The 23,862-nt window shown below is 47.7% G+C and overlaps 1 protein-coding gene across 2 annotated transcripts in view; it reads left to right on the top strand.

The window, feature by feature from the left end:
• LOC144115208 (annexin-B12-like) overlaps nt 1-16,660 on the top strand; it is a 34,528-nt gene extending 17,868 nt beyond the window's left edge. The window contains exons 6-12 of one of the 2 annotated variants that reach the window (XM_077649480.1): nt 27-231; nt 1,047-1,126; nt 4,934-4,990; nt 6,962-7,151; nt 9,754-9,812; nt 10,521-10,643; nt 16,427-16,660. In XM_077649480.1, the coding sequence (XP_077505606.1) occupies nt 27-231; nt 1,047-1,126; nt 4,934-4,990; nt 6,962-7,151; nt 9,754-9,812; nt 10,521-10,643; nt 16,427-16,483 (771 nt within the window). In that variant the 3' untranslated portion in view covers nt 16,484-16,660. The remainder of the gene's footprint in view (nt 1-26; nt 232-1,046; nt 1,127-4,933; nt 4,991-6,961; nt 7,152-9,753; nt 9,813-10,520; nt 10,644-16,426) is intronic. The other variant, XM_077649481.1, reaches the window with a different exon arrangement.
• Nucleotides 16,661-23,862: the final 7,202 nt, after the last annotated feature.

Here is a 23,862-nt window from a genome sequence, read left to right on the forward strand (position 1 = left end):
GAATGGCCTTTGTATGACCATCGCAGGACTTGGTGGAGGACGCGAAGTCCTCCTTCCGCGGTGACCTCGAGGACATCATTCTGGGGCTGCTGTATCCGTTGCACGAGTACCTTGCTCGCGAGCTTCGGAAGGCCATCGCCGGTCTGGGCACGGACGAAGAGTGCCTCGTTGAGATCCTCTGCACGCAGAGCAACCAGGACATCAGGCTCATCAAGGACCATTACCAGAGAAGTGAGCCACTGAGCACTAGACGCAGCCGTCGACTTTGCGGGTGCTTTGCGTGTGCCTTGGTTTCTCCTTTCGCTCTCAAGTACGGATTTACTGTCGGGGCACTTTGATCCTACCAGACACGAAACTCCTCACAGACCTCATGAACGCCCAAACTCGAAGTTTAACAGGCTGGCACGCGTCCTGTAGTATTCACAGGAAAGTACGCATAGAATGAACAGAAAAAAAATTACAAGCCTTCCCCAACTGAGTTTGCTCAGCCCGTATATGTCGCCACCATTTGTCAACCTCCTAAGGCTTGTCATTGGCAATGGCCGGATTTTCAGACGGAATTTCGTAGCTGGCAGGATTGAATCAGAACTTTGGTCCGACGCACCACGTCCATGGGACGGTGGCGTGAGTGACGCTTAGCTCGCAGTTTTTTTTGTTCTTGCACTCGTTGTGAATTGTGTTTGTGGAAATATTTGGATGTGTTTGGCAAATTGCATTCTCGAATGGCTGCAGCGCAAGGGCAATTTCCGAGTGAACTGCGCGCGCTTGGGACGCTGAAGGCAAGAGGCAGCATATTCACATCTTTTTTTTTTTACATTTATCACGTGGTATTCCTCAGCAAAGTGCGAAAAAGGTTGCCTACTCGGTAAAAATGTAGACATCACTGAATGCTTTGTTGCAACATCGAGTTAAATTTGCTTTTAATAGCACGCGATGCTGCTCAGCATCTCATAATACAGGCTGCTGCGGGTTTTTTTTTCTATTCAAAGATGACAAAACGCTCACACACAACATCACGTTTCGTGAGATTTATTTTTTATTTCCAGTATTCAAGAAAGACTTGGAGAAGGACGTCATTGGGGACACATCTGGTGTTTTTCGGCGCCTTCTGGTCTCGATGTGCAATGTAAGAATAGAATACATATTTAAAAACAACTAACTTGCATGTTTGGTCGTTACTGTGCAATACTACTACTACTACAACTACTACTACTACTACTACTAATATTAATAATAATAATAATAATAATAATAATAATAATAATAATAATAAGAAGAAGAAGAAGAAGAAGAAGAAGAATAAGAATAATAATAACTATTTTGTCACCGTCAATAGTAATACACGCGAGTCAGGCTTGTCTAAGCCTTTAGATGGCTTGTAGGACCATGCCTAAAAATATAGTGACAGAAAATATAAATCATGCGTTTGTAGGGAAAGAAAACAAAATAACAAAAATGAAAAAGAGAACACTAAAAATTAGTAATTCCATTCAAACGAAATCTGAAAAGAGCATAACAGCGCATATTCTAACAAGGCGAAACAGATTTGACTCAACATTAACGAACGTTACCATTCGTTCTTCAATATTTTTCTCAGCTTCCCTCTAGAAGTGGCCGTAAAGATTTCATGCGGCAGTTCGTAGAGAGTAACCGGAACATTAGCGCAACGCCTGGCCGCAACATACCTGGTGTTTGACCGAGGAACAATGTAAATCTTATGTTTTTCTTAGTTGTCTTCTCGAGGTAGTTTCCTGTTTTAATTCACTGTATCATTAGTGCTTAAGGACAACTGTATCAATGAAAGGGTTAGGCACACAGGTCGCTTTACTAGAACAAAAAGAACACATCTTAAAATCAGATTGAAAGAGGTAAATCTGTGTTAGGGATATTCATTGATCTCTCTAAAGCGTTTGACTCTATCAATCCTCACATCTTAATAAACTTCAGCGCTACGGCTTTCGTGGACAATCGGATTCTATTATAAGCTCCCACTTGGAAAACCGGAAACAAATCGCCGTCATAAACGACGACCTCTCTTAACTCAATACGCATCTGGTCGAGTGTCCCGCAGGGAACTATATTAGGACCTTTTTTTATTCAACATCTACGTAAATGACATTGTGAACATTGATACAACCGCTAAATTTATCATGTACGCGGATGATACCAGCATGCTACCAACAGGTAGCACTGGCGGTGAACTTGTCGGTGCTGCAATAGTATTGTTTGCAGAATTGGATGAGTGGACGGGTAAAAATAGTCTACAAATTAATGCAAGCAAAACAAAAGTTGATTTCTTTCGAAGTACGAACAAACGAATAGCTACAGAAAAGATATCTATTTAAACACTATTCCTCTAGAAATTACTTCCACTATTAAGACGTTAGGGGTTATTTTCCAGGAAAGTATGCCATGGGGTGCTCACCTAAACAGTATGCTAATACAGCTGGCTCAGGTAATAGGGTTAGTATTCCGCAATCGTTATGTACTGCCACCAAATATCCTTAAGCTAATCTATAATGCCTTTTTTGATCTCCGCTTAATTATTGTCCTTTTTGTTTGGGCTAAAACGACCTACGGAAACTTGCAGAGGCTTCACAAGTTACACAAACAATAGTTGAGAGAAATAGAAAATGTGCCTTTTAATTCACATACATATCGCTTGTTCAACAAATACAAAATATTCCCTGCTACTAAATATTTTGATTATGATCTCTGGAAGGCTTTTAGGGATGAAAAGGCAAATAACGGTTCACGTCTACATAATCTAGCCAGGGTACAAGAAAATACTGCTACACGCCAGACACGCCACGCAGCACTTTGGAAAGTGAAAACCTTTAAACAGCCGTTGGCCTACAAACTTTACAAAACAAGTTACCCAGACTGTTAAACAGATTACATTTCGCACATATTCAGTTTGAAAAGATGAAATTCAGAGGACTTCGGAAGTATTTTATTACACAGTAAATGTTTCTCTGCCATTTATATGTTTTCCTTGTCGGGTTTCTCATTCTAGATTTACTTATTTCATTGAATGTTGTTAAAACAAGCAATGAATATAATTTATTCATTACCTAACTCATCACCATTCCACTCCTGCTTGCTGTTATTTAAACTGCCTCAGGAACCTATTGCTTGCTCCTTTTTTGATTGTTTCGTTTGCTTGTTTGTTGATACAAACAAATGAAATGAATCATACATTCTTGTGTATAAACCTGCGTTTCTTTTAAAGTAGTTATTAATCTGCAGTTTCTTATGTCCGGAAGGTTCTTCCTGTTTTGTATGTAATGTGCCATGCCTTGCTGTAAAGTGTATAGGGGGGCCGGCGGCCTTGTTAAGCTGGCCTAGGAGGCAGCTCTTGCTGCCACTCTCCCGTGTCATATATGGCGGAAATAAAGATTATTATTTAATAAGGATGTGAAGTTTGGTAGCCCTAGTTTAGGGAAGATATTTTCATCTGACGAAATGGGTGTGTTATAAGTAACCTTTTCACATACTACTACTACTGCTACTGCCACTACTACTACTACTACTACTACTACTACTGCGGCTGCAGCTACTCCTACTCCTACTACTATTACTACTACTACTACTACTGCGGCTGCAGCTACTCCTACTTCTACTACTATTACTACTACTACTACTACTGCTACCACTACTACTACTTCTGCTACCACTACTACTACTGCTACTACTACTACCACTACTACTACTACTACTACCACCACCAACCACTACTATTACCACCACTACCACTAATACTACTACTACTACTACTACTACTGCTGCAGCTGCTGCTGCTGCTACTACTACTAGTACTACTACTACTACTACCACTACTACTACTACTACGACTACTACTACAACTACTACTATGACTACTACTACTACTACAACTGCAGCTGCCACTACTACTACTACTACCACCACCACCACCACTAATAATAATAATAATAATAATAATAATATTAATAATAATAATAATAGCCTTTATTGCCATCAACATCATGCGGGAGGTTGGGGAAAAAAAGCTGGACAGCTTGACTGGTTCCCGCCCCCCCCCCCATATAAAATACACAATTGCTTCCACAAAGGGAGAGAGCTAAGCGGACGACAGAAGACAACATTTCAAAACTAAGCGCAGTCATAACGATCATGAGAAACGAAAATAACACGTAATAAAACAAGTTATCATGAATCAAAAGAAACAACGTAGTATCAATAGTGAGGCCTATTTCTACATACAGAGACAATTGTCGTGCTATCGCATTCACATGGCTCTAGACATAAAGAAAAACTACAAATGCATATTTACACGTAGAAAGGTGTATATTTCAAGCCTTTACATACTACATACTACATTATATTACATACTACTACTACTACCACTAGCACCACAACCACCGCCACCACCATCACCACCACCACTACTACTACCACTACCCCTATCACCACCACCACTACTACTACTACTACTCTTACTACTGCTGCAGCTGCTACCACTACTACAACTATTACTATTACTCCTACCACTACTACTACCACGACCACCACCACCGGCACCGCCGCCGCCACCGCCACCACCACCACCACCACTACTACTACTACTACCACATCCACTACCACCACTACTACTACTATTACTACTACAACTACTACTAATTATTATTATTATTATTATTTTGTCACCGAGACAGGAGGTCGGTCTAAGCCTTTCGAGGGCTTGTAGGCTTCTATAGCGGTAATATTAATAACAGCAATAATAAGCGCTCAGCGGCTTTCAAAAGCCGATGGCGATGGCCGAATCGCCGCTCCGAGGAAGTCGAAGTAATAATAATATTCTACTTCCTCGGAGCGACTAGGCGGCCACCACCATCGGCTTTTGAAAACCGCTGAGCGCTTCCGCGTTTTCGCCCTCGCATTTGTGTTGCAGGCCCAGCGTGAAGAGAACACACCTCTGGATCCAGTGCGGGCGCGCAACGACGCAGCTGTGAGCTCTATAATTCTCCTGTGAAAAGAAGTCCCACTGGCGAGTTGGGCACTTCCGGTTGGGAATTCGCGGGTCCTGTCGTGAACCTCGGAATCGCTGAACTATAACTCGAGTTAAGAAGGGCGTGGAAATGACCATTCGTGCTTAGATCATTTCTTTTCTTCGCTGGCAGTTGTTACCCGCAAAACGAGGCCTTGTATATCCTATGCGCATTCCCTAAGCCCGATTTTCTCAAAGTAGCGCTCCTGAAAGCTTGTTTGGCACTTACGCTGTGAAGAGTTTGAAATGAAGTCTTTGCGGCGGTTGTATTTCCTTTCAGTATAACGCGCTTTAGGTGAAACGCCCAACATAGAGCGTTGTTTTCTGTTTTCCCACACATAAAAGATTGGACAAAACTGTATAACTTTCTTCTATTTCACGCTCAGATCATCCTAAAAGCTCTCATGTTTGAATTGCGTTTTAGAGCTTCGCGCATGTTATTATTTGATGCTTTTATGTGCTGTAGGTACTGTGACGAACTTTGCGTCCTCCATACGCCTGCAGTACTTCAGATTTTTCTGTTAGCTTTCCTTGAGTTGTCTTCAGTCGTTTTAGAGTACGTTTGCGAAATATTAAGGCGATTTACTCGTCTTTCACAGTAAAATGCGCTTCCACATGCACGGGGCTTGTTACATTGGTAAACAAATCTAAACGAGCACCATTTGAAATCTCCAAGGTATAAAATTGATCGAAAACTAAACATTTTGGCAGATTTTTGCCTGTCTGGTTGGGTTTGAAGACATAATAAACTGCACATCTCCAACCAAAAATTTTAATTTTAACCCAATGTTTCAAAGCCGACTCGGCTCTTTCATAAGGTGTTACTGAGGGCAGTAGCGCGTCTGGAGGGGAGGAGGGGTCAAAGGAACGACGGCTGTGATGCGAAAGGCGTGCGGCAGGAGGAAGGTGAGGGGGGTTAAGGCTGTTATCACCTTGTCGCACTCCGACGAGGCGGTCAATGGCGACTATTTTCATTGAGATGTAGATGTGCAAAATTGATGTTCATGGCGTCACGAAGCAATGGTCACAAAACATTCACGCATGACGTGCTCGACGGATCCCGCAAATGCCACTGTGCATTCTACTAGGGAAAATCCCCCCTCCCACAAAAAAAAAGGAACGTGAACGATCGCTAGGGAACGAGGAACGTGAAAAAAGTCGCCATGCAGCCGTGACGCCAACTCCAAGTGTAGTGTGATGGAACTTCGGAATGTGTTTGCCTACAAGCAAGAGAATATAAATAGTTCTAGGATACAGACAAAAGTGTGTGAAACGAAAAGTGTACGCTAGTCATGGTGACGAGAAGAGGATTTGTCTAAGCGGGAGTTGGCGTATAGAGGAGCACACGATTGTGGAAGTCCTCGAAGTTCGTGGAGCAAGCATATAATATTACTTCCCATGCAGGGCATGCAAGCTGCTGTGCAGTCATACTCACAACGCCTGGAAGCTGTGATTAATGTAAAATACGAATAACCTGAATGAAAAACATTGTGTTATGTTGCAGGGGCCAGTAAGCAAGTGCTAGCAAAGAACCCTTCAATCTCGATTCGCTAAAAATGGTAAAACGGTGTTGGGACATTTATGACGCACCCCGCAAATGCGTATAAATATGATTTTGGCGCTGTATTTTCTGAAAAGCCTCCCTTCGCCCTTCACTGCTATAGTTTGGCTGTCAAAATTCATTCCTTTGCCCGCGCATTCTTTCTGCACTCAAGGCAATGAAACAACAGATAAGCCTAAATAGTAATCACATACGAGAATGAACTCGGAGCTATGGAATATATTTGGGTGAGATGAGCGGCCAGAATATGTGCACAAAGCAGCACTTCGGGCGCCATAGGATTCCGCCTAGCTCAAACCTGGGGAAGGAGTTGACCCTGTTTGTGCGCCCGAGACTGTGCAGCTTCGCTTTCTTCCCGCGACTGCCTGCAGGAGCTGCACAAAGCAGGAGTGCAGCGCTGGGGAACGGACGTGTCGGCCTTCAACCGCATCATCGCCACTCAGAGCTACGAGCAGCTGCGGCTGGTTTTCCGTGCATACAACGCAGTCGCCAACCACACTGTGATGGAGGCCATCAAGAGCGAGATGAGCGGCGACCTCAAAAACGGTTTCCTGGCCATCGGTGTGTACTGCTCGCCTGCACGTTCGGCGCCTCATATCTGTCATGTTGACAAAAGGAACCCCGCATTGAACCTCGGTGGATTAAACTTTCCATGGAAGGCGTAATGAAAAAGCTGGAGGCCATGAAAGCCTGCTTTCACTTCCGATGTGCAGTAATTTAGAGTCCGTCCATTCGTGCAAGTTGCTACGCTACGCTTCATTACAAAATGTTATTTAGCCCACATCTGTAACCCATTTCTGTAGGGGGTGCAAACCCCGTCAAGCCGAATTCATTTGGATTTTTGTCTGTACTCCCGTCATCTTTACATGTATATATGTAAATAAAATTGAATTGAATTGATAAAAATTGAATCTCTGAGGGAGCCGTAGTAATGCGCAGAGAATTGAAAAAACAATCTCGTGGCAAGAGTTCTGCAGAGGCCGCCCCAAAACTCAATATCCGGCAGTACTTAACTGGGAGCTTACAGGCGCGCATGTGACCCGTATGAGCGAGGAATTGCACATACTTCAGTGTTTCGGTGTCAACCACTGGAATTAGAAGTTTGCTTTTCTGCCCACGCATGGCGTGTTAATCTTCAAAATTTTATATTTTGGGTCATCACCCTGTTTGGTTTTGAACAAGATGCCTCCGGGGTCTTGCGCTTCCTGAAGGGGGTTACAGGGTTTTGCTCCGCAAACGCTTTCCGAGCCCTGCGCATTTGTTTGCGTCATGAGCGATGCCACCATAGAGCGAGGCGATTCGCGACTGGCAACTAGGTGCCGGTCGCATTGTCGGAAAACGGCCCTAGCTGGCGGCCTTGCTTGCCTCAAAGTCGGCGAACCTCGCGCTCATACTGTCAGAGCCTTCGGATATGTATCGAGCTGCCTCAGGTCATTTACATTCGTGTTTTGCACTTGTGTATATGTGGTCTGCCGTCCTATACAGATGTCCACACCTTTCTATACAGCGCTCAAGCCACACCTGCCGTTGGTCCCTGGGTTCGAGATAGCTTGTCGCTGCGCGTGCACTGAGCGTACTACTTTACTGTTTCGCACCACAGTTGCCGATTTTTGCTGTGAGACTCGGCCGCCGCCTGGGACACCTTTTTGAGCGACGGCCAGGAGGGGTGGAGCGCCATGCCTGTTGCGCGTATTGTGCGCGACGCAGCATGCAGTGAGCATTAGCGCTTTCGCCCGCCGTTATAGTCAGCACCTCCAGTAGCGAACGGAGCGCAATGCAACCGCGCCTTCTCTCTTGTGACACGATATAGCTGAACACTCCATGCACGCTCAACGACAAACAGAGGAGGCTACGAACAAGCTGCCTTGAGCCGGTAGGCCAACGGCAGATGTCGCTGATGCAGCGTAGGGCACGCCACTCGCGCGCTCTTTGGACAGGTTTCTGGGCGTCTGTCCTTCTACTGCATTTATGTGCCTTACGATCTTTCCGGTGAACAAACGATTAAATGATAGCGGCACTTAACTGGTAGGCATGAGGGGTCCTCTATTGATACTGGTTGCGGTCTCTCAAAATGAACTCCAAAAGGAATTCGTACAGGCCAGGAGTCGCTCCGCCGTGCGTGGGTTCATTTTCTCGCTAACCAAGGGCTTACCCGTCAGCACGATGGCAAGACGGGCGAGTTGGTGATACATATATAAAATATCGCAAAAGACGAGGGCAACAAGGAAAGAAAACCACAGCACCAGCCATAACTCACAACTGAAGGTTTATTCACAGGAAGCAAGGAATATAAAGAGGGCAAACAAACAAGATAGCAAAGCTAACAGACGTGTAGCTACGTGGAGTCGAGGAAACGAACCTCACTGCCATGCAGGCGTACGGACGGGATGCTAACGAACAATCTAGTTTTTTCTTCGTGTAAAAAGCCTCCATGATCTCCCTGGTTAACTGTGTTGTGTGACTGTACAATGCATAAATGTGATGGAATGTAGGGAAGCAAGATTTGCAGTCTCTAACATGATCGACTAGATTAGTCAGGCCAAGCTAGCTGCTATCGCTCTTTTTGACAAGTTGAAGGTTCGGGCTAGTGGGTATGCGTTATGATCCACAGCGCAGCAACAAAACTGGGGAAAAACACAAGCGCTAACGCTCAATTTAGCGCTTGGGTTTGTCCGCTGTTTTGTTGCTGCGCTATGGATTTTAACGCTTTTTTTGGTTCGCCAGTTCTATGTCTTGTGGTTAACTGTTGCTACGGGAACGACTTGTATCTGCCTTTTTGATAAATGCAAGGATGATGAGAGACCTGGGCGGCGGTGATTGAAAGCCAAGGTGTTGTTTATGGCATGCCAAAAAATTTGTTTCGCGCCTACATATTTATAAGCTGGCGCATATGTTTTCTTTCTGTCAGTGAAAAGAACTAATCAATGGTCTTGAACATTCACAGTGGTCCATGATAGTCGAAATAAATTTATTTATCCGGTTAGAACGAAAAAGCAGCTGAGCTTGTTTTCGGCGGGCTTGATTCAGATCTTCATGGGCGCTGATTAAGAATACCATTTGCGAGTGTACTCGGCTGCCCATAGGTTTAAGAAACGCGTGCGGCATGTTTACTTGCAGTTGATACATGGTGACATGTTTAAATCTGGCCCTTTTTTATTTACAGTTAAATGTGTCTACAGTCCTCCCTTTTATTTTGCGGAAACACTGTACCATGCCATGAAGGTGAGTTGTTATAACTTCCTTTACCAACAATTAAAGCTAAGTATTTGAAATGCAAATTAGCATTATGAATATTCGTTTTCTGGCATCATCAGCGCTCGGGCGAAGCGTCAGTTTAGTATTACTTCAGATTTGGCCAAAGCATGGCGAGCAAAGCTTAGCCTTCCTCGCCATAATGCCATGCACCTAACGGCTGTCAGCAAGAAATCATAGTTGCGTTGCCCCCACTCTTAGAGCTGCCATTTCCCCCTCCCCCTGAAACTATACTCATGGCATGAATCTAGTGGCGTGCATTTAGATTTGTTCATCAAGCGCAGATGAAGCAAAGAGGTGTTCCCGTCGGTCGGAAATTAGCCGTTTAGTCAGGCCAAGGGCGAACGAGCTCGCGTCCTCGACTCACAGTCGGACTCAGAAGTGTGCAATTACGGCTCTGTCTTGCTACGTTAAACGCGGCCACAACTCAGAACATAATGTACGTTTCCGTTCCAAAATAAAGATATCCTAATAAGAGCACATCATGTTTTTTTTGCACATGCTATCTGTGCGTTTACCGGACAACAGAAGTGCCAGTGAATCAAAAATATGATAAACGAGGCTATCATGCGGACAATTTTCTTCTGAGACGAGCTCTCGATGGTGTACAGAACCAATGCCGTTAAGTAGCGTTATAGAGAGCATTCGACGCTGGACTCCCTTGTTGATCTATCGCAGGGCCTCGGCACCAACGACAGGGTGCTCAAGCGAGTCGTGGTGTCGCGATGCGAGAAGGACCTGGAGCTGATTAAACAGGAGTACCTCGACAAGTACAAGGTGTCTCTTGCCAGCGCCATTCAGGTACGCGACGCAGACTGTTGCGGACGGGGCGATTTTGAGGACAGTAGAGATCAGTAACAGGAAGGGCCAGTAAGTAACGTGGATTTATGCATTTTCAGCCTTTTGATGTCGGCTTGAAATTTCGAAAGAAAGGAATATTTGAGGTTGTGCGGATGCTTAGTCGTTGCGGTGTTGACGTAGAAGTTATGGGGGTTCTTCTTGTAATAATGCTCAAAGCGCTAAAAGCAGTAGTTGCTCTCTAGCACCAGTGTGCCAGCCCTAGCAGTCAGAGCTGTGACCCCCAATCCGCGGTGCGGTAAGTCACAACCACGGCGGGTTCGGACCAGAGGGGACAAACACGAGTATTCTACTCGGATGAGCGTTTATTGGTCCCGAGCAATACAATTAGCAGCAAGCAACAAAGCAACCGACGCAACGATGGAGTGTTCCGCTCGCGTACGGGGGTGAAATGCACAAAAAGGATGGAACGCACATATAATGGTGGGGGGGGGGAGGTTCTGCTCACCTCGCGTGGCTCCTCGCTCACGGCCCGCGGCGGTCAGTTCACACACGATGGCCGGGCGATAACGGCAGCGGAATCCGTGGCAGATCAGCGTCCGTGCGTGTGCACCGCTCCCGCCAGACGACCAGCGTGCCCCAGGAGAACCGCGCGACCGCGCCTTCTCCCGGGATGGGGAGAGGAGGTCTTTCCGTGCTAAGAGGGGGGCAGCGTGAGTGCCCTTCCTCGCAAAACCTCCCGAACGGCGCGCGCATAACATCGCGTGATAATTACGCGCGGCTGTTACTATGATACAGGGGATTCGCGTTTATCCCCACATCCCTCCCTCCTAAAAATTGCCCTACGGCCGAGAAGCGACTGCGTTCACAGAGGGGAGTACCAAGTGGGGCCGGCGAAACGCCGTTTAACTTTAAAACCAATTAAGGAAACTTTCAGCTCCCAGCCAGCGGTGCCGTCGTCGAATTCCGTGGACGCCAGGACAGGAAGCCAGTGCAGACGGACGCCATGGACGACGGTGGAGCCAAGAAATGAAGGGGGTCGATGACCGCATGTCCCGCTTCAGGGGGTTAGTCAGCCAGGGCAGCCTTCCCGGGACGCGCGGGAGGAAGGCAGAGTTGGGGGAATTACGCACCGTGTTGCCCCATTGCAGAGCGTACAGCAGGCCTCTACTAAGCTGGTTGAACCGTTCGCTCTTGGCTCGCCTCCTATTCCTCTCTGCGGAGCCGGCAAAGGCGCGTCGACCCATTTTCCCGCCGAGGGCTTGCGAGGCGGGCCCAGCGGGGGTACCAAGCTGCTTTCGTGGGCGAAGCCTCTGCCGCGGGGAACTGGGGACTCCAAGGCGGCTTTGCTGCAGCATTCGCTGTGGAAGACACTGGCGCCGGCTTCTCCGAATTTGCGCTCGCTCGTCCCACGGCCGACCGGAAGCTGTTTGTTCTCGGCCTGGCTGCTCGGTGGTGACAGCGGGCTCTTGGTTCTGGAATGTGGCCGCCCTCCAAACGGCCTGCCTTCGGATGTTCGAAGCAGCAACGGTCGTCTCAGCGCCCGTAAGATCTCCTCCGGGCTCGATGCGAAGGGTGGCCTGCGGCTGCAATGCTGTCTTTTCTTTCTTATTATTTTCGCATTTTACATTTTTTTAATTTAAGTTCTAACCCCGCTCGGTCTTTTCCGAAGAGAAAGCGTGTGCTCGCTCTGGAAGCTACAGTGCAAAATATGGAAGGAGTCTTCCGTCCATATTAAGCAGGAGAAATTACTCCGTGCACGTTGGCCACAGTTAGTTCTGCCATGGTCGCAAGTTGTAACGAGGCGCTGGGCTCTGTTGTCGAGCCTTGCCTCTCAGTGCGGCTGCCTGCTGGCGGGGGAGGGTGTTTTCCACCGGCCAATCGTTCCCTCTGTCAAAGTATGGTTTGAGAACACAGACATGCACCGGTCCGCCGGTCGGTCTTCGCGTCAAGTCCGCCAGCCTGTATACGAGAGAGGAGAGTTTCTGCCGAACTACATACGGACCCGTTCATTTCGGCGCCAGAGAAGTAGAGAATTTCTTACTGGCTTCGCTCAGGACGTGATTGCGCCTCAACACCCGGTCACCCGGCCTGTAGCGATCATACTGCGCCTTCTGCTGGGCCCGAGCAGTGCTCAGAATCCGGCGGGCTTTGTGTGAAGCCTCCATCATCCTCGCGCGCAGCCCGGTCGCTTGTTCGGCGCGCCGACGAAGCAATCGGGGTGTTGCTGCGAACCTGGAGAGGAAGTTCTACCGGGTTCGTCAGCTGCCTGGCAAGGCTGAGAGCGGCAGGTGTGTACCTAGACGAGCGGTTCACGGTCGACCTGAGAGCAAACCCAATCTCGGGGGTAGACGGGTGTCCCAGTCGCTGAGCGTCTACGCAAATGCAACAAGCACGTACTTGATATTGCGGGTCACGCGTTCCGTGGGATTCGCCTGGGCATGGTACGTGGTTGTTCTCCAGTGCTTAATGCCAAGGGCCGCACAGGAGTCCACTAAGAGCTTGGCAGTGAAGTACGATGCATTGTCTGTTATCAACTGCCCGGGGTATCCGAATCGTGTGAACACCTGAGCAGCTTCCCCATGGTTACGCGTGCCGTCAGCTTTGGAAGTGGGAACAGTTCCACTCATTTGCTGAAATGTTCTGCGACAACGAGCAGGAAGTGGTTTCCACTCGGAGTCCTGGGGTAAGGTCCCACGATGTCACGAGCCGCAATTTGCCAAGGACCCTGGCTATTGATCGGCTGCATAAGCCCGGGTGTGCGTCCACCACGCGGCTTGACCGTATGGCACACGTCCCACGAGCGGGCGTAGCGAATCGCATCCCGCTTCATGCCAGGCCAGGTAGCGAGGCGGCACAACTTGAGGTGTCTTAGGGCCACTCGCATGCCCAGCGATGCACGTGTCATAAAAGTAGCGTGAAAGTTGTCCTCTCATCGTGCGTGGTATCACCACCTTGAAGGACTCGTGCGTGTCCTTCTCGGAGGGGATATATCTCAGCAGGATGCCATCGGAGTCGAGTAGATAGGAATCCATCGCGCTCACAGCATTACCAGCTGTGTTCGAGCGCCCCGCACTGATAACAATACCAGTGGCCTCCATGTACGCCGCCTGGCTCCCTGAGCCCGTCGAACACTTCTCGACAAAATGGATCCTCCCGCTGTGCCTCCAATAGCTCCTTTCTGCTGAAAACGCTCACCACTGAACTGACGAATTCGAAGCGGTGTGGGCAGTGTTACTTACCACGTCATCAACCGGCGCAAGCGAAAGTGCGTCTGCCACCACGTTGTTTTTACCCCTCCTGTAGCGCACGGTAAAGTCTTAACGAGGAGTAGCGCCATCACGCTATGCGTCCGCTCGGCGCACCTAGGCACATCAGCCACGTGAGTGCCATGTGACCAGTTTCAATCACGAAGGCGACTCCGTCGACGTAATAGTCGAACTTCCGCAGAGCGGAGATAATCGCGAGACATTCCTTTTCGGTCACGGAATAGTTTCTCTCTCGGTAGTTAATGATCGGCTAGCGAACGCCACCGGTCTCAGGCTACCTTCGTGATCTTGAAGCAGGACTGCTCCTAAGCCCAGGTCACAAGCGTCCGTGTGGACCACAAATTTCCTGTTCAGGTCAAACAGCCTCAGCTTTGTGGTTTCCGCGAGCGCGCAAGTGAGATGGCGTAGCGCCGCCTCTTGCTCGGGTCCCCAATGCCACTTCACACCTTTCATCAACAATGCCGTTAAGGGGGCTTGCAGAGCACCGCAATCTGGGATTCAAAAATAAGTGTCGATAAAAGTTCACCAGCCCCAGAAAGCGTCTCCCTCCGCCTATGTCTGCCGGAGACGGGAACTGCAATCAATTTGTGGTATACAAGCTTAAATCAAGTTGAAATAGCCGTAGGCTGGGCATGTAGTGCGGAAGTGGTCCTTTAAGGTAATGGAGGGGGTTCCAAAGGAAGATGAACTTAGCAGAGGGTAACAGAGGCAGGCAGGTGGGATTATGGAGTAGGCTGGGATGAGGCGGCCGCAACTGGCGGAGGACAGAGTTGAATAGGGGACAGAGATAAGTGGGAGAGGCCTTTTACCTGATGTGTACGTAATTTTCTCGATGACGATGAAACTAATTTGAGCTCAACTTTTACTCAGTGGCTGAAACAAGGGAGAGATCTCGACTTAGAAGGTGCCATTTTGCGTTTCTACCATTACTCTGCTCGTAAAGACAACTTTGCGGCCTCGTATGACGCGCAATACTCCTGACTTCATGTCCGATATGTCGGTCGGCTGAAGGGGTTTTAGAAATCCCCTCCCCCCTTAAGATTGCTCAGATTATGCGCGGTTGTATTTCGGCCGCCTTAGAGAGCTGGCGGTTCATATACGAATATCACATTGCCTGTCACTGTACACCTCACGCGATGGAGGAGCGAGGGCAAGAGTGGGAGCTTCCGAAAAGGCCATACCGGAGGGCTATCGAAAAAGTATTGAAAGAAAAAAAGCGTTTATCGCGCATGCTTTGCGAGGATAGCCATGAGGGTACTGTGCGGATGTATCGTGCAACTACCTGTCAAGAGGCGTTGACTCGCAGTGAATCTTTGATGAACACCTCCGATTAGCAGGATGCGTTGCTGGTCGAATTGGAGCATTTCGCTTTCAACGAGCCTGATTGCGCTATTTACCCCAAGACAGAGAGGAAGGGAATGGCGTTAAATTTGCAAGCCTTTCCCTGTCCCATCCCATCTATCCCGGGATCGTCTGAATAGCGCCATTTTTCTCGTTTAAATGCATGATTAGTTGTGACGGAATAATAAAGCTACGACAGCAGTAAGTATAGCCTGTGAATAGCCCACGTGCCATTTTGCGTTTCTACCATTACTCTGCTCGTAAAGACAACTTTGCGGCCTCGTATGACGCGCAATACTCCTGACTTCATGTCAGATATGTCGGTCGGCTGAAGGGGTTTTAGAAATCCCCTCCCCCCTTAAGATTGCTCAGATTATGCGCGGTTGTATTTCGGCCGCCTTAGAGAGCTGGCGGTTCATATACGAATATCACATTGCCTGTCACTGTACACCTCACGCGATGGAGGAGCGAGGGCAAGAGTGGGAGCTTCCGAAAAGGCCATACCGGAGGGCTATCGAAAAAGTATTGAAAGAAAAAAAGCGTTTATCGCGCATGCTTTGCGAGGATAGCCATGAGGGTACTGTGCGGATGTATCGTGCAACTACCTGTCAAGAGGCGTTGACTCGCAGTGAATCTTTGATGAACACCTCCGATTAGCAGGATGCGTTGCTGGTCGAATTGGAGCATTTCGCTTTCAACGAGCCTGATTGCGCTATTTACCCCAAGACAGAGAGGAAGGGAATGGCGTTAAATTTGCAAGCCTTTCCCTGTCCCATCCCATCTATCCCGGGATCGTCTGAATAGCGCCATTTTTCTCGTTTAAATGCATGATTAGTTGTGACGGAATAATAAAGCTACGACAGCAGTAAGTATAGCCTGTGAATAGCCCACGTGGCTGCAGTACTGTTCGTAAGTAACTCGATTGACACTACCTTTTATGGGCGCCATGTGTGACCTGCTGGCGACGCTACGATTGTGAGCACGGATGAGCTGCAAGTAGCGCCTGTCTCGTGTCTTCCTTTCCTGTGTGCTGCGTTTTTTTGGCGCTTCATCTACTCGATCTATAACTGCGTGCGTGCAGTGTTGTCGGGACAGAGTAGTTAATGCTGGCAGCTCCCTGCACGTGCCTTTCCTCTCCGGCGCAAAATGACGTTTCTCTCTCTCTCTCTCTCGCAGTCGGACACTTCGGGACATTACAGGAAGGCCTTGCTCGCCATCGTACAAGGGAACTGAGCTTCGACGACTCGGGAGGCCAGCAGCTGAGCATACTGCCCGGACGAAACCAGCACACAGGAACACCGCGAAGGCGCTCTGAAGGGAACTGCTCGAAGTTTGGGTGGATGAGGGAAACGTCTTCCCGGTGGTCTCCAGCAATAAAATTGGGGCTGTCCATTTTTTTTTCACTTCCGCCCGTTCAAGGAAATTAAGCAAGACTTCATTACTTTCCGCTTTCAGCATGCATACTTCGAACGTTCTTTAGTACCATGTTCATTTAAAGTTGCTGTGCGATTTAATTTGGCCTTGTCTTGAGGTGTAATCGTACTGGGAATAAACAACCAACAAGTGATTATCACTGCAGAACGCCGCTGTTCACGTCGAAGCGCGGAAACAACGGCCACCAAGAAAAGCAAGCGAGCAAGCATCCCCTACGCTCCAGCAGTGAGCGAGGCCTTAGCCAGGGTCTTCAAGGACTACAATGTCCATATCGCCCACGTGCCACCAAGAAAGCTGAAGCAATAACTTGTCAGAGATAAAGACCGGGTTGAAAGAAACAGATTCCCCGGAGTGGTGTTCAAGATCCCCTGCAAGGACTGCAAAGGTGCATACATCGGCGAATCAGGCAATTTTATCAGGCGCTTAAAACATCAAAATGACGTTGCCAAAGGCCGCACGAAAGAAAATGCCTTGGCTGAACACTATCAAGTTGCATCCCATGTCATCGATTGGAACAACGCCTTAGTCATCGCGACGGAGAAGTATTAATCGTCCCGTTTACTTCTAGAATCACTTGACATCCAAACGACACCACATGTATTAAACCGAACTAGGGGTAATCTTCCTGAGATCTACGCATGCTCATTACGTCACCTGCACCGTACATAAGTAACCACCTTCGCCCATCCGCTGCCACTGTGAACAAGGGACCCGTACGGGCCCCAAACGTCTTTGTTTTTCCTTTTTTCTTTTTTGGCGAGTGCTCCTATTTTTCTGCTATTATATTCCAAGAGAAAGTAAGCGTAGCAGGGGGCGGCAGAAGGTTAGGAGGGCGGATGAGATTAAGAAGTTTGCAGGCAAAGGGTGGATGCAGCTGGCAAAGGATACGGTTAATTGGAGAGACATGGGAGAGGCCTTTGCCCTGCAGAGGGTGTAGAAGGGACGACGACGACGACGACGACGACGTGGTGGGACGATGCGCGAGCGCCCCTTTCCCATATACCGCACTTGGATGACACGATGGTTTGGACAGTACAACTCACCGTGGAGGGTCGTCTTGTCTTCGGCAACGTCGACGTTGTAAACAACACAGCGTTGTAGGTTCGAATCTTCTACTAGGTACACCTGGACCGGCACGAAGATCTTGCTTGTAATCGATATGCACTTGAGCGTTTGCTGACGCTCGACAGCAGCCAACGTCGGGAGCCACACAGCGATGGTATTAGATTTCGTTCTAGACGTGAAGCCCCGAAAACATTTTCTTACAAGTCACTCGTCCAGCTTCGCCTGAAGAATCCTCTTCGGAATGTCTGTCAGGCTTTTGGCTGTCAGAGCTTTAGTGGCCACTTTATACGATACCGATTCCGATGTCGGCACATCCACCCGGTTGGCATACGCTGGGCAGGAACGCTTGCCTTGTGAGCTGCAGTTGGCAGAAGACGAATCATGTGCAGCGTCTCCTGATGGGCGCTTTTGAGAACTGCGGGAAGCGGGCGGCACGGACGGAGGTGCTGAAGACAGGTCCATTGGAGAACTCTCCTCACGCTGCACGATTGAAACCCCATCCAGCAGTGGAGGCTGGGCAGCCATTGCCGAGTTCCGCCCAGAGGACAGATCACTCACGGGCTGAGGTGCATTTGGAGAAGGCGGGATGTGCGCTGCCGCTGATGGACCGGGAGCAGGAACGAAGAGCTGGGACCCAGGCTCAGTTGTCAAAAGAGGTGTTGGTGAAGCCGTGGTGACCGACGCCGGCGAAGCCACCTCTGCCAGCGCGTCACCGGTGGCCCTAAGCCTAGCCTCGGAGCCCAGTCCAGCTGCCGCGATGACTGAAGGACTTTTGTTTACTGCCACTCACACGGTGCATGAGCTTCGGGAGCTACCTTACATGGTGTTAAGTCAATTCTCTTGATATAAGGAACTTATTTACGCGGATGGCGAGAATTTTACTTTAGCGATGTGCAGCCACCTTAGCAGAGACAACCATTGCATATTTACTCCTGATAATTGCACCATGCATGATTACAGACAAGAAATCATGCAGCTAAGCGATGCATTATGTGCACCAGTTTTAACTGAAGCAGGAAATTTCTCGCTGCTGTTAATTTTAGATGACAAAAAGTGGAATGACCCAGAAGGTATCCCAAATTGCTTTATTAAACAATATTCGTAACCTATAAGCAAATATTATTGCCTAATTTAAAACAAATCAATCAGTGAACAATGCCTCCAAGCGGAATGGAAAATTGTACAAATAGTGCCTATCTTCAAGAATGGAGATACTTCTCTCCGGTCAAATTATAGGCCGATTTCTGTGGCGTGTTCTTGCTGCAGAATTGTAGCACTTATAATTTTAAAATCTATTACGCAGGTTTCGAAGCAAATAACATCCTTCATCCTCACCAACATGGCTTCAGAAGAGGTCTGTCTATTGTCACCCAACTTGTTGAGATTCTACATGATTTTTCTAAAGCAAATAATGACCAAACACAACTACACGTAATTTATCTGAACTTTTAAAATAATTTGATCGTGTCTGCCAAGCAAATTTGCTACTGAAACTCGGATAAATTTTAGGGGATGGGCCCGTTGTGCAATGGATGAGCTATTATTTATCTCACCACCGCCAGTTTGTTCAGTTCGGCGCCCATACTTTTTAAAAAGTGCCAGTCCTCTCAGGTGTACCACGGGGCTCCGTTTTAGAGCATATCTTGTTCCTCTTGTTTATAAACGACATAACTAGTCAGGTCGATTCCAAGATTAGATCATTTGCAGACGACTGCGTCCTGTATAGACATGATCTGAACCGACAAGACCAAATTGTTCTCAACAAGGATTTTGATTTGATAGCGCAATCGTGCACGAATTGGCAATTGGCCATAAACATTAACAAAACAGTATGAATGTCTATAACAAAAAAGAAATCCAAGATCTTTTTTTGTACGGATGTGACAGTACGATCTTCAAGACAGTCACCGAGAACATGTACTTGGGCTACGTACGTAAGTACATAAGAACGTGAAGTGGACTATGGACAGCCGTTTCATTAGCAACCACTGCGACTACGTTAGCGCAACGGTTCTTCACTCCTTCTTTTAACTATCAATCCCGTGCATGCCTCCCCCCCCCTTAATTTTTTCAACTTATGCCTCATGGCACACTTCTCGAATAAAAAAAAAGTACTTGGGCTTCGTGGTCTCATCAGGCATTGGAAAGTCATCTGAGGTCGACTATGTGGCAAACATAGCGACGCTGAAATTAATGTATCTGAAACGGGCCTTGTGGTGCTCTACGAGGGAAGTCAAACTTTTGGCTTATGTGATGCGCATTCGCCCGATCTTGGAATATGCGAACGTAGCATGGTTTCCGTTTGTCCAAAATCAAATATCTACGCTGGAAGAGGTCCTGCGGAAGGCCACGCGTTTTATCTGCAACAATATCGGCGCACGGACTCATCGATAGAGATGCTGACCGAGATTGGGCTTCATACACTAGCCAGCCGTGCGATGCTATAACGTCTGAAATTTTTGTACCTTATCTTGCATAGCAACAATAAAGTAAATCTTGATATCTACATTTGTTTCAATACTTCCTGAGAAACCCACCATAAGCATCAATCCACAATCGAAGAATATTTTTGTGCCAATAATGCATTCAGTTTTTCGTTTTTCCCACGAGCTGTGCGTGATTGGAACTCTTTAGATCAGAGTGTGGTCTTGCAGTCTACCATTGAAAAATTTATTGAACTTGCTGGCAATTCTGCACTGTCAACAACGAGGAAGTGATGACATCACTAATGCTTCTTTTGTTTACTTCATATGTATAAATGTAAACCTGTGATAATGTTAGCGTGTGAATGACGGTATCTTTAGTGTTTTTTTCTGATGTGCTTGCCTCTTTTTTGATGTAGTGGTCTTCGCATACTCTTGTGTACAAATGTGCGTATGGCTGTATCAGCAAAAGTATAGGGGTCCTTGATCCACTCCTGTAAAAATTACAAGAGAATTGACAGCATCTCAAAACACATAAATAAAAATAGATATTCCAGTTTGCCCTTCAGACAACCTTGCTAAGTTCATGATAGCATTGACGATATGGTTTAAGGAGCTTAACGAGGAATTAGATTGGCTGGTTGACAGGTACAGCACTTGTTCAGTTTTCAGGGCAGTGCGCAAGCCTTGAGTTAACGCGTTCTGGTTGCTCTTGGCAATTCCCATCACTGCCCACAGCGATAATGTGAAGAGCAGCGCCACATGCTCATATCCGATGAGGCTGGATACTCGCTGTGTATGCTGGTATCCTTTGGAATGCCGTGCACGTGAAGGTGTCAACTTTTTCAGCTATACTGGCTTTGAGAGTGCTGACGCTCTTCGTCGACGCGCAAATAAGCATACGCGTGGCGCGACTGAAAATTCCCCTTAAACAACCGAGCAAGCCTTCTGGCACCACAGTGGCTTCGTCGTCACTTATGCTCACGAAACCTTTGGCGAGGACAGATCAGGCGCTTGGAAAAGCCGACTTTCAGGGTGACCAGGTGCTTCTCAGGATTGGATGTTTTGCGAAGGCCTGAAATTATTGCGTATAATATCTGAAAAAAATTTACTTTGTAGCTTAACAGTTTTACACGGTTTCACGCTGTGAAATTCGACACATCTGTAGGCATGACACGCAGATATACTATATTTGAGTTAATTAGCAAGGCCAGTTCGAATCAGCGTTTGCTACTTGGGCTGAAGTGTTTGTTCGCTGAGGATCGCTGTAGTGGTTGTGAAGTTCTACTGCTTTACGAGGCGGTTTTTACTACTGTGGGCCCAATCGCATTCAGCCCAGTTGCAGATTAGTTTTCTCGCCGAAATTTTTGCTGGGCCTATTTGTTCTTCTCTCCTAGCATCAAATTATTACTTCTGGTAACGAACAGTACTGCCTTCCTCTACTGCGCCGTCTTAGCAAGGAAACCATATAGTTTTGGCACAGTGAGAACCATCAGTACTTGTGGCGCATCAAAAAATACGCATCTTACGCTCTGTTTCTTTCACATGTTGTTCATGTGGAAGAGAACCAGCCCTTCACTAGTTGCTGACACATTATTCCGGTTACGAAGTGCATTTGTGCCCCAGGCTGACAAAACTTTCGTTATTTTACGTTTTCAAAGTTGTTGTTTGGAAGCAGAACTACGCAGCAAATGATAAAAACACTATCGACTTTTTCAGTTTTGGAGGAATTAAATGCTGCTCAAAGCGAGAGAAAGGGCAGTGCTTGCTGCTATGGCCTTGAGAGACTCACACCTCTATATACCTATAATAATCTTAGTCACTTTGGGAAGTTTAACCCTATAAACCAACCAAATGTGAGCGCCGTTTCTGTGAGAAATGGCTGGTTCTTCCCAGCAAACTTATCCGAACTATGGCTAAGCCAGGCTCATCAGATGGTCTCCTCACAGACCGGTTTCATTGTGTAGCATTTACTGCTTCGGGCTCCCTGGTACGCTTGGGGAACCGCTATCGGCAGAAATAGAGAAACGTAGGATAGATCTGCCCTGTCCCATGCGCACTGCCTTTTAACACACCCCGCCTGCAGTTTTCATCATGATTACTGATGCTTCCCATGCGTTATCGCCCCGAAACTGTACAACGCTGCGGGTACTGGTTTCCTTTGTGGCTCTCTCCGGTCCTCGCAGGCAACAACTACCAGAGCAGGGGCTAACCTTCAGGAAACAGTTGCCCTTAAGGCAGAGGCTACCCTTCAGGCAACAACTACAATACAGCAAAATGCGGCGCTGCTCCCTCTGCTTCAGCCCGCTATCAACTTCACAGAGCTACCCACAGCGCTACCCGCAATGAGGAACCTACCAAGTGCAGATACGCTATCCCCCGGTGCGCTAGTCAGAGCACAGCCTTCCCGGGCAGATCACCTTTGCGCCGAAAAGGACGCCCCGAAGTGTGTGGCCTGCCTGTGGGCTCGTGATGCTCGAAAATTAGAATTTCCAGGAATACAAGAGCGTGTATTTCGTTTTCACAGACGGCAGCACCGCCTTCTCTGCATGAAGAAAACACATCGCAGGCGGTACCGCTACAGGGTGCGGCTGACATTTCGCTGCGTTTAATTGATTGTGGAGTGGGCAGGAGGGTAGTAAAGGCACATGATTGTCTCACTGTACCCACTTGAACCATGCCCCGAGGAAACAGATGAAAGGAGGGGCAGAGAGAGTCCACTAAGTGCAGGTATACTGGATTTAGACCGTTTGGTGTTTGACTGCACTAATCGTATACCAGGCGAGCATTTTTGAGACATGAATGCCTTTGACGTCTACATCTTCACTTATTCCCATGTCCGCTATTCCGCGCCCGTCCATCCGACTACATCAATAACCTGGTCATAGCCGGGCCCCTCACCTGGATAACATTCAAGCCAATCTGGATAACAATTCAGGTGCACGTGACTAGTGCACTGATGTTTTCGAAAGAAAACAGTGTATACATGTCCACAAGTAGCGCGCACAGACACGTGGTCGCGTAGGTTGGACGACAGGTTGTCCGTGTTATCCACGTTGGCCAGGAAAAAGAGGAAGACTGCCTTTGTAGAATACACTGGCTTAAATGCGATTTCCAGAAAGCAGCCCAGGAAAGTCGAAGTGACCTTTCACGACAGCGGTGTTCATGTCCGTGCACAGTGGCAGAGGAATTAAACCATGAATTTAAAAGGCGCCCGTTTTTTGTGCGCTGTAAGTGCACGCTAAATGACGTCTGGTGGTCGAAATAAATACCGAGCCCTCCGCAGTATACGACATTCCTTTATACTCCGCGTGTAGCTTCGAGACGTTAAACCTAGCTTACTGTACTGTGTATGTTACCCGATTGTACGATGAGCCAAGAGGGTGAAATTCACGATGAAGAAGATATCATCGACAAATGCCCTGAATCTTATGACAGCCCCAGTAATGAGGAGGACAGATTGTCAACGTATTTTCGAAGAATTAAATAGATTACTGCGGTAGCCTACCTCAATTTTAGCGCCGACATGATAGCAGGACTCTGCATTTAACCTCTCGAAATGCTAGCACCGCTGCTGTTCCTGTGGATCCAATATACTCGCGTGTTGTGGTAGTTATCCTGAGGCGTGCAGTGCATTTCACATTATGCTCCAAACCCCACCAAAGTTCGAAGGCGCTGCTCTGAAAGATG

Source organism: Amblyomma americanum, chromosome 1, assembly GCF_052857255.1.
Source record: "Amblyomma americanum isolate KBUSLIRL-KWMA chromosome 1, ASM5285725v1, whole genome shotgun sequence".
Classification (NCBI taxonomy): Eukaryota; Metazoa; Arthropoda; class Arachnida; order Ixodida; family Ixodidae; genus Amblyomma; species Amblyomma americanum.